The sequence below is a fragment of the Monodon monoceros genome, unplaced genomic scaffold (assembly GCF_005190385.1).
Source record: "Monodon monoceros isolate NGI ecotype Baffin Bay Population unplaced genomic scaffold, NGI_Narwhal_1 Super_Scaffold_17, whole genome shotgun sequence".
Classification (NCBI taxonomy): domain Eukaryota; kingdom Metazoa; phylum Chordata; class Mammalia; order Artiodactyla; family Monodontidae; genus Monodon; species Monodon monoceros.
The window spans coordinates 11980765-11993536 of record NW_021703773.1 but is presented as its reverse complement, the minus strand read 5'-3'; the positions used below and the strand labels follow the sequence as shown (position 1 = coordinate 11993536).

General features: G+C 46.2%; 1 protein-coding gene across 1 annotated transcript; it reads right to left on the bottom strand.

The window, feature by feature from the left end:
- Nucleotides 1–2750: 2750 nt before the first annotated feature.
- On the bottom strand, nt 2751–10102 carry MBOAT4 (membrane bound O-acyltransferase domain containing 4). Its single transcript, XM_029226574.1, has 3 exons — nt 9984–10102; nt 6968–7192; nt 2751–4548 (listed from the first exon to the last, which is right to left on the bottom strand). Exons 1-3 carry the CDS (start codon nt 10100–10102, stop codon nt 3579–3581), a joined length of 1314 nt encoding a protein of 437 aa, XP_029082407.1. The 3' UTR covers nt 2751–3578.
- Nucleotides 10103–12772: the final 2670 nt, after the last annotated feature.

Here is a 12772-nt window from a genome sequence, read left to right as displayed (position 1 = left end):
AAACACAGGTGAGAATCAGCTCTAAAACCTAGTTATGAGTATAGTAGTGAGGAAGAGGGTGTTAGTCTCCCAAGGATTAAGGAAAGCTGGGTTTGGGAATTCCCCGGTGGTCCAGTGGTTTCACTGCCGAGGGCCCAGGTTCAAGTTCAGTCCCTGGTCGGGGAGCTAAGACCCCACAGCCACATGGCACAGCCAAAAGAAAAGAAAAGCTGGGTTTGAGCCATACTCCGTACCTAGAAAAGTTCTTTGTTCCCAGCGGCAGTTATACACTACAGGACCGATTCTAGGTACTGTTGGGGAACAGAAAAAGATGGGGACACGTGGTCCCTCTCTGAGCTGTCAGTCTAGTGAGCTAAGACGAGACACAAGAACGGACCAAAGGAAGCTGATTCCTATACATGCCAAAGGAGAAGTTTGTGGGTTCACAGGAGGAAACGGTTTGGGAAGCAAAAGTGAGGTGGAGGGAGTTTCCCGTTCTGCTCTGGCCGGTCTTCTGCTGGCAGGCAGGGTCATGGACACGAGGGTGTGTCCAGAGCAACGTCCTGGTGGCGGTTCTTCAGCTCCCTGGGGCTCGGGAGGTGGTGAGCGCACCAGCAGTGGTCGTGGGAACTTCTTGATTCTGACACCCTCATCTCTGGGTCCCAGATACAATGGAGATGGGAGAGGTGGTGAGACTTAGGGTATATTTCAAAGGAACTGATCAGGGCTTCCCTGGTGGCGCAGTGGTTGGGAGTCCGCCTGCCAATGCAGGGGACATGGGTTCGACCCCTGGTCCGGGAAGATCCCACATGCTGCGGAGCAATTAGGCCCATGCGCCACAACTACTGAGCCTGCACTCTAGAACCCACGAGCCATAACTGCTGAAGCCTGCATGCCTGGAGCCCATGCTCCACAACGGGAGAAGCCACTGCACTGGGAGGCCCATGCACTGCAGCAAAGAGTAACCCCTGCTGCAACTGGAGAAAGCCCGCGCGCAGCAATGAAGACCCAACTCAGCCAACAAATTAATTAATTAATCAAAAATTTTTTTGAAAGGAACTGATCAAGCAGATTCACTGATGAATTGTGTGGGAGAAAGGGAGAAGTCAAGCGTGACGAGCAAGTTTTCAGTTGTCCCTGTCAGGGCCCTGTGGGGAGAAGAAGATGTAATGAGGGAGAGTTGGAAAAAGACAACTGAGGTGGACACCACTTCCAAACTACTGGTTCGTCATATGTATTTGTTACCTAGAAATATCATCATTCGCCATGTTTAAAGTCTTTACCAGACAAGAGAATACTGCTGACGTGTTGCCCTGTATGTGCTTTATAAATTGCTTGAGGGGCGACGTGGTAGCACACCATCTCGTCCTTGCAGTTACACTGTGGGCTCTGGAGTCACACTGCCTGGTCTCCAGGCTCTCCCTTACACTAGATGTGTCACCTCAGGTGAGTCCTTTCTCCTCTCTGGGTCCCATTTCCACATCTGTAAAGTGAGGATGATAGCAGTACCTACCTCAGGGTGGTGGTAGGGTTCAAGTGTGATGTACAGAGAGCTCACAGTGATGGCGCTTGTTCAGTGTTAGCCATCATTACTGTTTCTCTTGCCAGTTCTCGGTACTGCTAAGCAGTTCCCTCTTCTCACACAAGTAGACAAACTTTTTTTTTTTTTTTTTTTTGCGGTCTGCGGGCCTCTCACTGCTGTGGCCTCTCCCGTTGTGGAGCACAGGCTCCAGACGCGCAGGCTCAGCGGCCATGGCTCATGGGCCCAGCCGCTGCGTGGCATGTGGGATCTTCCTGGACCAGGCCACGAACCCGTGTCCCCTGCATTGGCAGGCAGACTCTCAACCACTGCACCACCAGGGAAGCCCGACAAACTCTTTTTAAAAATACATTTTAACAATCCAGTCTCTCTAGAGAATATACTACAGACACGAGTCACTGTCAGCCTCATAGTATCTCTTGGAAATGCTGTAACCACCTTGTTCCTTGTCTGTTTTGAGTACTTCAAGGTAATCAAGAGGGTCTGTTGACTATCTAATAGACACTGCATGGTGCTGTGACACGTGCTTCCAATGCACTAAGGACACATGATCCTCCCACCCCCTACTTCTGCCTCAGAACTGAGATGTGGTACACATTTTTTTCTAGAACAGAGAAATATCAATATATTGCCAGACTTAAAACAAGAAGGGGAAGTCACGGTGAATCTGAAACTAAGAAGTCCTTGAGAAAATCAGGGATCAAATTGAAGAGAGAAGCTGCAGCCTGAAACACCGGTGGCAGGTGCATGAGCGAACACTACCCTAAAAGTGGGAGCCGTGCCAGGGAGGCGCCATGCTGGGGAGGCCCCATACCACTGCAAGTGGTGGAACTTGGGGCCAGGACGGGCTTGGGCAACTCACAGGGGGATTACATGGGGCGCTGTAGTGGGAACAGCCAAGCCAGCAGGTCCACCTGCATCACATACACACACATCCCCGTCTCACACCCTCTAGGGTGGGGAAAACCCGTATCCTCCAGCAGCAAGAATGAGAATACCCAGTCCAGAAGACCAGCCATCAAGGTACCCTGCTCAGTGGCACATCTTTTTTGGCAGTGAAAGCACTGCCTCTCCCTTTAGGCGGGCTGCACAGGCAGGGGCAGCAGGTGGTCTACCCAGGGGATCTCAGTAGCAAAGGGGAGGAGCTCCCAGGCAGGAATAACCGAACAGTTCAGGAGAGCCCAATGGAAGAAAACAAGTTCACAGAATTTACCACGAAGGAAACAGTTGACAGAAGAAAAGATGCTCCATGCTTACAGTTTTGAGTACTGGAGCTATCCACTGGCCCAGAAGGTCACACCGAGTGCTGTACAAAACCTGGCTGATGGAGTCAAGTCACAGAACATTTTACTTTTTTTGCACCCAAACCCAATTACGATTCCCCAGGACCGAACCTTGGAGAAAACACTACTTTATTTTTCCTCAAGGCTCTTCTTCCTATAACAATAGACTTAATTCAAAGACGCGTAGAATAATCTTATTACTGATAAACCTTTCTCCACAATGTGTTCTCTCCCTGTGGCATACTGTCCTGAGACAGTGAACCTAGAACCTGCTATCTGCATGGATGGGAAGAAAGGGAAAAGTACACCGAATACTGTACATCTCATGTGATGTTTTGCATTCCCAACTGAAACGTTACATGGCCCACCATCAGCATTTATTCATTCCACAGACTTTTGGAACCAGACACCAAAACTACAAAGTAATTGAAAAGGAAGGTGAATAGGAATTTGGGAGTAATATATACACACTATTACATGTAAAATAAACAACAAGGACCTACTGCCTAGCATTGGGAAATCTACTCAATATTTTGTAATAACCTATATGGGAAAAGAATCTGAAAAAGAATATATATATGTATAACTGAATCACTTTTCTGTATACCTGAAACTAATACAACATTGTAAGTCAATACTTCAGGTACATACATCCAATACTTAAAAGAAAAAAAAATTATCATGGAAAAGTGCAAACACCTGCATCTTCAAGGCGCCATCTGGTACTTTCTAAAGTCTGTTTCACGGGTGTATTAGATGAAAGTTGGGGAAAGATGTCAGTTAAATTTATGCTTTCTCTTCGCTAAAACAAAAAGCAAAATACAATACACCGTGGGAAAGACGCTGTTGTAAGAATTCCACAGCAGCCAGAGAGAGGAGAGGCTCCGGACCTCCACGGCCAGCATTATGTAGGCAAGGATGAGCTGGGTGTGGGCCCAGGTGAGAGTTCTGTAGAGGACCCGCATCGGCCCGGATCTGATGAACACTTTGGCAAAGGTGTGAATCAGGTAGTCGGCTTCCACCATCACAGCCCAGCAGAGGAAACCAAACACCTGTCCCGGGTGGAGTCCGTGCCACCAGGCCGAGAAGACGAACGTCTGCAACAAGGGCCAGGTCCTGCCCTGCTGGAAAACGAGGCGTCGGAGCCACCGAGCTGTGCTTTGGTTCCACTTTCTGGTGAACAGAGCTATCCTGTGGGTTGTTTCCAGCGTCCAAATGTCCGCATCAGGGATGTATCCCTCCTCACCGGGGCTCTGACCAAACTCAGATCCAAAGCCCGCTGCGTAGAGGAGGGAGTCATCCAGGAGCCAGTGGGAGTAGTAGGTGAGTTTGAAGAGCCCGGCAGTGGACCACGTGACATAGACGCACTGCAGCTGCCGGCAGTCCGTCAGTCCTGCCCCTGCACTCACCGCCCGCCTCACCACGACCTTCAGACACTCTAGTCCCAGAATCTGCAGACCCCTCCGGGTCAGAGCCCAGAAAGAGTGCCTGGGATACAAACTGCTGGGCCCTTGAACACGAGCCTGAAATCTCTGGAAGGAACACAGGGGGCCTCCTAGGAGAGCAGGGAAAAAGAGCAAGTAGCTGAAATAGGGCAGAGCCCCCCACAGACGCTCAGACAAAGAGCTCCTGTTCCTGATGCCTCCTCCTGCTGCTGCTGCTGCCACTTTCCCCTCACGAATGTCCAGAGACAGGGATGTGACCCTCTGGGTCAAGAGCATGAGGGAAGAAAGAGTGACGCAGAACCTGAAAGAGATTTTTTTTTAATGTAAAAACACTCCACGTTTACTTTATCCCCTTGCAGTGCCTCACCCAAGACCCAATGGCAGGGACTTCCCTAGCGGTCCAGTGGCTAAGGCTCCATGCTCCCAATGCAGGGGGCCCGGGTTTGATCCCTGGTCAGGAAACTAGATCCTGCATGCATGCTGCCACTAAGAGTCTGCATGCAGCAACTAAAGATCCCACATTCCACAACTAAGACCTAGCCCAGCCAAATAAATATTAAAAAAAAAAAAAAAAAAAGACCCAGTGGCAGATGGGTGGCTCTGAACAATTAAGACCAATCTCATGGCCTGCAGTTCCCCCACAAAGACTCTTGGATTAGTCCAGAACCACAGGCTCCTCCGAGCAGGATGGAAAGGTAAATGGAGAAATGAATCATTAGAGAGGCAAATAAATGAATGATGAGGAATATTATGGTGAAACGTTGATTATCGTATTTCTAAGAATACCTTATAAAGATTAGGATCGAGAATCAGGGAGAAATTTGTCACAGAAGAAACAAGACCTTAGTTCTGTTTAGTCTTAGTTCTTCCTATAGACACTATAGGAAGTTGGAGATTTGGACTGTGAACCAGTCCCTGACTGAATGATTCTGAAGGCTTTGGGATTTGGGCTGAGGAAGGGTGAGTCAAGCTAGAGGTTCAGGGTATATGCTGAGTCATTAGCAATTTGAGCTGTGTTCTTAACCAATCACCTGACCTGTTCCTGCACCACCATCGCACAGTGAGAAGATCCTGCTGACCATGGAGAAAATTAATGAAAATTAGTGACACACTCTACAATCAGGAACACTGTCCTGTGGGGAGAAAATGGCTCTGTTTCCCAACCGTTGCTGCTTCTGTGTCTGAGAACTTAAGGACAACTGACCTCCTTGCTTGACCTATCAAACAGTAAGCGAAGTAGCCACCAAATGCCACTAACCCCTGTTCAGTCAGTCCTCTTCTGTTAAGGGCTGAATGTGTCCTTCCCCACCCCAAATTCATATGTCGGGGTCCTAACCTCCAGCACCTCAGAATATGTATATTTGGGGATGGGTCTTTAAGAGGTAATTAAGGTAAAACAAGGTCATGAGGGTGGGCCCTAACCCAAGATGACTGGTTTCCATACTAGAAGAGATAAAGACACAGACACACATAGAGGGAAGACCATGTGAAAGCAGAGGGAGAAGATGGTATCTACAAGCCAAGGAGAGAGGCCTCAGGAGAAGCTGAACCTGCCAACACTTTGACCTTGGACTTCCAGCCTCCAGAGGAAGTAAATGTTTGCTGTTGAAGCCACCCTGTCCGCAGTACTTTGTATGAGAGCCAGAAAAACTAACACATCTTCCCGCTTCAGCTCAGGTTCAGCCTCCCTCCCGTGCAGCCAGATTCTCCTCCAGCCCCTATCAGGTCCGGGCTTCTTCCTGAAATCCTAAGTCACCACATCGCGGTCAGTACTCCCCACTCCCTATCCACCCACCATCTTGCCTCTTCTTCAGAGAAGCAGGCCCTGGAGCCTTTGGTGAAAACAGTCAGAATAAAGAATAGGATTCTGGGTGTGGGAGGGATGGCAGAGTAAGGCAACCCATGGCAGCTAGAATCAGAGAGGTGACCCCCTCGACAGGTCACCACTCCAGTTCACCGTGCGACCATGAAGCCAGTCCAATGGTGATCACGTCGAGAGCAAGGAACAGCAGGCTTCAGGATGGCAGAGACGCCCGTTTCCCTCTAATCCTGGTGATCTCACTGGCTCAGGAAAACAACGTCCCTAGACTGTAATTAGCACCCTATTTTTTTTCTTCCTGGATTGAGTGACTTCCCTTTTTCTGGGGGATGGAAGAGCTGAGTGTCAGTGAAAGTAAAACTCTTGCAGAGCAGGTGTGTGGGAAGGCAGCAAAGGCTTATGGTAGATTTATACCTTTCCTGTCCTACTGAAACAGCGGGGAGGCTGCCGGCTATGTGTCTAAACTACCTACACTGAGGTGTGTGCACTCTGCTTAGTCACCTGCAGGCCGGCCTCATCTGTGGGCCCTGGGACTCCTGGTTCACCCCCTTTCTCGGGCACAATGTGAATTACAGCTAGTGTCAGGCACTGTGCCATGCAGGCAGTACATGGTAGTTATTAGGAGATTAGTCATACAATGACGCTTACATTCATTCATTAACTCTAACCTAAGAGGCTTGCAAGATAGGTATTGCTATCCCCCCAACACACACTTACACACACCCTTTATTTCAGGAAAAGACATTGAGGCTGAGAGAGGTTGACTGACTCATTCAAGATCACGCTGATGGGATGCGGAAGAATTTGGATTCAAAGTCCACGCCCAGGTCCTCCCCACCAGCACCCCGGTGCAAGCAAACCCTGGTGGGCTCCGTAGGAACACAGGAACGGGCTGCTTTACCTCGTGGAAGGAGCTTCTTGCAGATAATACTCCGTATAGTGCAGACCCAGGTGGCACAGCGTCTGCCAGCTCATCTGAAAGAGGAAAGTCAGCCTGTGGACGTCCTGGGGGCCCAGCGAGTGGATCAGGACCACGGTGCACAGAGCGGGGATGAAGACCAGCACAGCGAAGGAACCCATGGCAGCTACTGCCAGGGCTCCTCCTACCACCAGGAGGAACAGGTACCTGGAACACAGAACGCCTTGGAGCAGTGCGACAGATGAGTCACTTCCCGTGGCAGCCCATCTGTGGAACCCAGTGGAGGTGGGCGCCCCCTCACCCCTACAGAAGTCACACTGTTGTCACTCTGCAGTATTCCTCCTGTTCTGAAGGAGAGAAACATGGAGGGTAGAGGCAGAGTCCATTTGTAAACCACTTCTGCAGGAGACAAATCTTGACTTCTGCCTCTGGGACCCTGGGCACCCCTCTTTGATGTCTGCCAGACCAGTGGGGAGACACCTGCCCCCAACAATCGCGCGGGGACTGGTCTGGAATGTTTCCCAGTAGGGTCACACCCAGCCCTGCGCTTGCTGCCCGACCAAAGTGATGGGAATCTAGGATCCAAGATCTAGGAGGACTCTAGATATCATCTCATACAGATGAGTCTCTTCCCTTTCCACAGAGCTGCACACCCTGGCCCTCAATGCCTCCCTTTGATAAGTGTTTGAGAACTCAATTACAAAGTCTTTAAGTGTATCGTTTAATAATTTTTGTCGTCTGCATACATAGTTTAGCCTATTCTCCAAATTCAAACAAATAAAACCATACAGTATTTGCTTATTTGAGTAAAGCTTCTATCATTAGTATAATATTTTGTTTTTTTTAATTTATTGAAGTATAGTTGATTTACAATGTTTCAGGTGTACAGCAAAGTGATTCAGTTATACATATGTATACTCCTTTTCAGATTTTTTTCTATCATAGGTTATAAGATATTGAGTGTAGTTCCCTGTGCTATACAGTAGGTTCTTGTTGTCTGTTTTATATATAGTAGCGTGTATATGTTAATCCCAAACTCCAAATTTATCTCTACCCCCTCCCCAGCTATCCCTTTGGTAACCATAGTTTGTTTTCTATGTCTGTGAGTCTATTGTCCATCTCTGTTTTGTACATATGTTCATTTGTATCATTTTTTAGATTCTACATGTAAGTGATACCATGATATTTGTCTTTATATCTACCCTTAATCCTCTCTACTGTACTTTAAGTTCTCATGACTTGGTGCTTTTTGCAATGTTGTAAATACATTGTAAATACATGTTGTAAATGATGTTGTAAATACATCAGTGAAGCGGTTTGTGGAGCATGCCTCCTTTGGAAGCCAGCGGATGCCCTCTGGATCTGCAGAGGCACCAGAGTTTCCATATTATGAGGACTCAGCTCTTCTCTCCACAGTATATGGAGATTTGTTTGTTTTTTCCTTTTAACTGGTGCCTAGTTAATAAATCTGAACAAAGAGGCCAGAAAAAAAATCTGAAACAGGGACTGAATGGTCAGGGACAGGAAAAGTGAATGAATCTCTATGTCACAGGGTATAGATCATGGCTCCTTGGCCTGTGACGCATACGCCTTTGCAAGAATTTCTTTCTTTCTTGAGGGAGACAGCAGGTGCTTCAGTGTGCGAGGCCCTATTCCACAGGCCCTGGCCATTCCTGAGCTTCAGACTATGCTTGGGATGACTCCTCCTCTACCCGCCCAAGCCTTCGCCTCCCTGCCATCGGAAAATAGGGGAGAACACTTATTCCTTACACAGCAGAGGTGAAACATGAAACGGTGCCCTTTCCCAAAGCAACTGCCCTGGGGATTTGTAAACATTATTATGTCTACACATGTACAATGCAGGATGCATGATTTTTTGGAGTGCTGATTTTATTCTGGGCATTGGGCCAATAATTCCTTTATATGAAATATCTTCATTTAACCCTTAAAACAATCCCATGAGGTAGGCATTATTATTTCCATTTTACAGATGAACTCAGAGAGTTTATTCACATACACAAGGACACTCAGGAAGTGAGGGACCGGGACTCACCAGGCTAACTCCCAAAGCCAGCAATCTTAACCTATGGGAATTAGCCCTTATTTTTGCACTTGTTTTGCTTTATTGTTTGTGATTCTTTCTCAATAGGAAACTTTTTTTTTTAACAACTGCTTCCCTCGTCTCCTAAACAAAGGTAAAATGCCATCAACCAGTTGTGAAGATGTAATAACCTACCATAGTTTAATCGAACTCAGCCATCCTGGTTGCTAGAAACAGCTAGATTTTACTTATGAATCCCCAATATATAAAAATCCTAGTTTCCAAAATAAGTGAATTATTAAGACGTTGAACTTTGGCAATGGATTTTCACTTTACAAAAGGATATTCCATAGAACCTTTTTTTAAAAATAGGGACTGTCTCTAATGTATTGAATTTACCAGGTATAAAAAAATCATTTCAATCAAGTTATCAAATCTCTAGTGACAAAAATTTTGGATCCCACGTAGAGATAAAACTAATCGAACAAAATTTATTTTGACTTTTTTCATTTCTCTGAGAAATCATACAAAGGCATTAAAAAAATCACATAGTTGTATATTTAATAAAATTTAATTTTATTGAAAATGATAGAATTCCATGAAATTAAGACTGTTCAAGAACATCTGGGGCATATGGTTGATTTATAGATGCATCTATTGGGGGAATTCCTATATCACCCCAACATCCCTCTGTCCCCAATTTATTTTCATCCTTTTCCTACTTAATGTGACCCTATCAAACTTTGGCTGAGTCAATGCAGACATGATGTCAATTTCCAGTTCCGATTCACTCTATTAGACATAATCATGATCAAGCAATCAATAATTGGTGGCAGTGATAACTTAAAAACAACCAGTGTAATTAGTATTTAATATTCACATCTGCACTCCAACCTGGGCTTTTTGATCTACTATAGTATTCATAGACGTAAGAGCAAAATTAGCCATCAAACCTACCTGGCATGAGTGGAAAATGAATCCATAATGCAGAGATAATTAAAGAGAAGCGCAAAAGGAAAAGCAGCCCCTTGATAAAGTGATACAGGATGGAGGAAGAACAGCTGAAGCCAATCCATCATGAACTGGAACAAAAGATACTGTCCTTTCCAGAATCCTTAACGGATGCTTTCCTGGAAATCTCAACCAGGTTCTCTTTGATCTTTTTATACGGTTTAGGAAGGCCTGGCTGAGCAAAAGGCAAACAAAAGCACTGGAGATAAGCAGTATAAAAGTTGGCTTTCTGATAAAGGGAACTCACTATAGAAACCAAAACGCATCTGGTGTTAGATTACCTAGTAAGGATATGTATGAAAAGCATTGCTTTCAGAAGTTCTGGTTTTGTTTATGTACTGCAGTATTTGCCTTTCCAGTCATCTGACTTTCATATTCTTCTCACTAAGTAAATGGAAAATCTCATTTTCCAATTGTGGACAGTCAACTCACCCGACTGGGGAGGGGGAACGAACTGTGAGGAAGGGAGGCCAGTTCCCCCACCCAACCATTTCCTCCTTAGGCTCTTTATACTATTCCCTTATGCTATTTCTTCTTTTTTTTTTTATAGTACCTAGTCACCACCCTTTATATACCTATTTCTCGATTAGTTTATTGCCCGTCTCCCTGCTGCAATGTGAGCTCTGCAAGGGAGGAGCTTTGTTATGTTTATTGCTGTACCCCCCTACACATAGAACAGTGCTGGATGCGTACGATGTACTCGGTACTGTTAAAATTTGAAAGGTTTTAAGGAAGCTAAAGTGTGGAGAGGAACATTTAAAGAGACATTTAAAGAGAAGCTCTTCTTTAGGGTGTGGACAAGAAATCCAAGAGACACTGCCTACAAGCAAGACAAAAACAAGAGGCCAGGGCTTCCCTGGTGGCGCAGTGGTTGAGAGTCCGCCTGCCAATGCAGGGGACACGGGTTCGTGCCCCAGTCTGGGAAGATCCCACATGCCGCGGAGCGGCTGGGCCTGCGCGTCCGGAGCGTGTGCTCCGCGACGGGAGGGACCACAGCAGTGAGGGGCCCGCATACCGCAAAAAAAAAAAAAAAAAAAGAACAAGAGGCCATTTCTTGGCGGGTAGAGGTCCATCTACTGAGCCCAGAGCATTACAACGCCATCCCAGACCAGCCACTTTTCATCTCTGAAGGCACATGCAAGAGCAAGCAGCCTTAAATAAGGGACGGGAGAGTATAGCCTGATTCAAAAGCATCTTAAGGGCAAGGACCCCCTGTTAGTTGGAGACAGCTCTGCACAGAAGAGAAAACATGAAAGAAAGCCTCCAATTAGCTAGGGCACTCTGAGCAAATCAGTCACCTCTCTGAGACTGAACACCTTCATCTCAAAATTCTATATAATAATGACAGTTATTCAGCAGAATTGTGTTGTCTTCAACAGAACTGTTATGAAGATTAGATAACATATGTAAAAGCATGGAGGATAAAGCTGGTTGGTTGAATGTAGTTGAAGTTAACACAATTGAATAGTAAAAATGATGAGCATTATTGGGCTACCATTTTATTTATTATTTTTTAAAATTTATTTATTTATTTATTTATTTTTGGCTGAGTTGGGTTTTTTGTTGTTGCTGCTCACGGGCTTTCTCTAGTTGCAGCGAGCGGGGGCTACTCTTCGTTGTGGTGCGCAGGCTCCTCATTGCAGTGGTTTCTCTTGTTGTGGAGCATGTGGTCTAGGTGTGCGGGCTTCAGTAGCTGTGGCTCGCGGGCTGCAGAGCACAGGCTCGGTAGTTGTGGTGCATGGGCTTAGTTGCTCCGCAGCACGTGGGATCGTCCCGAACCAGGGCTCAAAACCGTGTCCCCTGCATTGGCAGGCAGATTCTTAACCACTGCACCACCAGGGAAGTCCCTGGGCTACCATTTTATGACAGACCTGTGCTAAGCACTTGGAATAGAAGGATGAATAAGATACGGTTCCTGCGCTCAAGTAGCTCTGAATCTACTAGGGAGAAGGAAATGGCAACAAACACTTGCATTAAAGAACTATAGGTGCAGTATACCACTGGCACACTGCACTGGACAAACAAAGAAGCGGTCATCTGCAGAGATAAGGAATTTTTAAAATGCAGGGGAAGTGGGGAAGGGGCAATGCTTAAACTGGCTCTGGAAGGATGTTTCCAAACAGATGGATAGTTTATTCCAGGCCACAGATGGCACAAAGACCTAGACAAACAGTAGAGCAATTAATGGGAGAAGAGGGCTCCCTAAGCAATGAATAAGCTCACATCGTAGTAAGCATATTAAAATGCAACCACAACCCCCATTAAATATACTTGCTAGGTTCAGAAGAATTGAGTTGCACTTAATTTGTTAGGGAAAAGGTTATGCTTTTTGTCATTAAATTAAATATTTATTAATTCTTACTTGTCCTTTCTGCATTTTGGAATCAGCATATTTTATTTGCAGGTCTCAAACATTTTATAGGTTCCCCGAAAGGCTTATAGGCCCTAGACACTGTAGCTAATATTGATAAAATGGTCCTTTTCACAAGCATGCCATGATGGTTAATTCTGTGTCAACTCAGGCTGTGCTGCTCAGCTGTTTGGTCGTCACCAGTCTAACTACTGCAGCGAAGGTATTTTTGAGATGAGATTAAAATCAGATTTAAATCAATAGACTTTTGGTAAAACGTATTACCATCCAAAATGTGGGGGGTGACTTCCCTGGTGGCGCAGTGGTTAAGAATCCGCCTGTCAATGCAGGGGACACGGGTTCGAGCCCTGGTTTGGGAAGATCC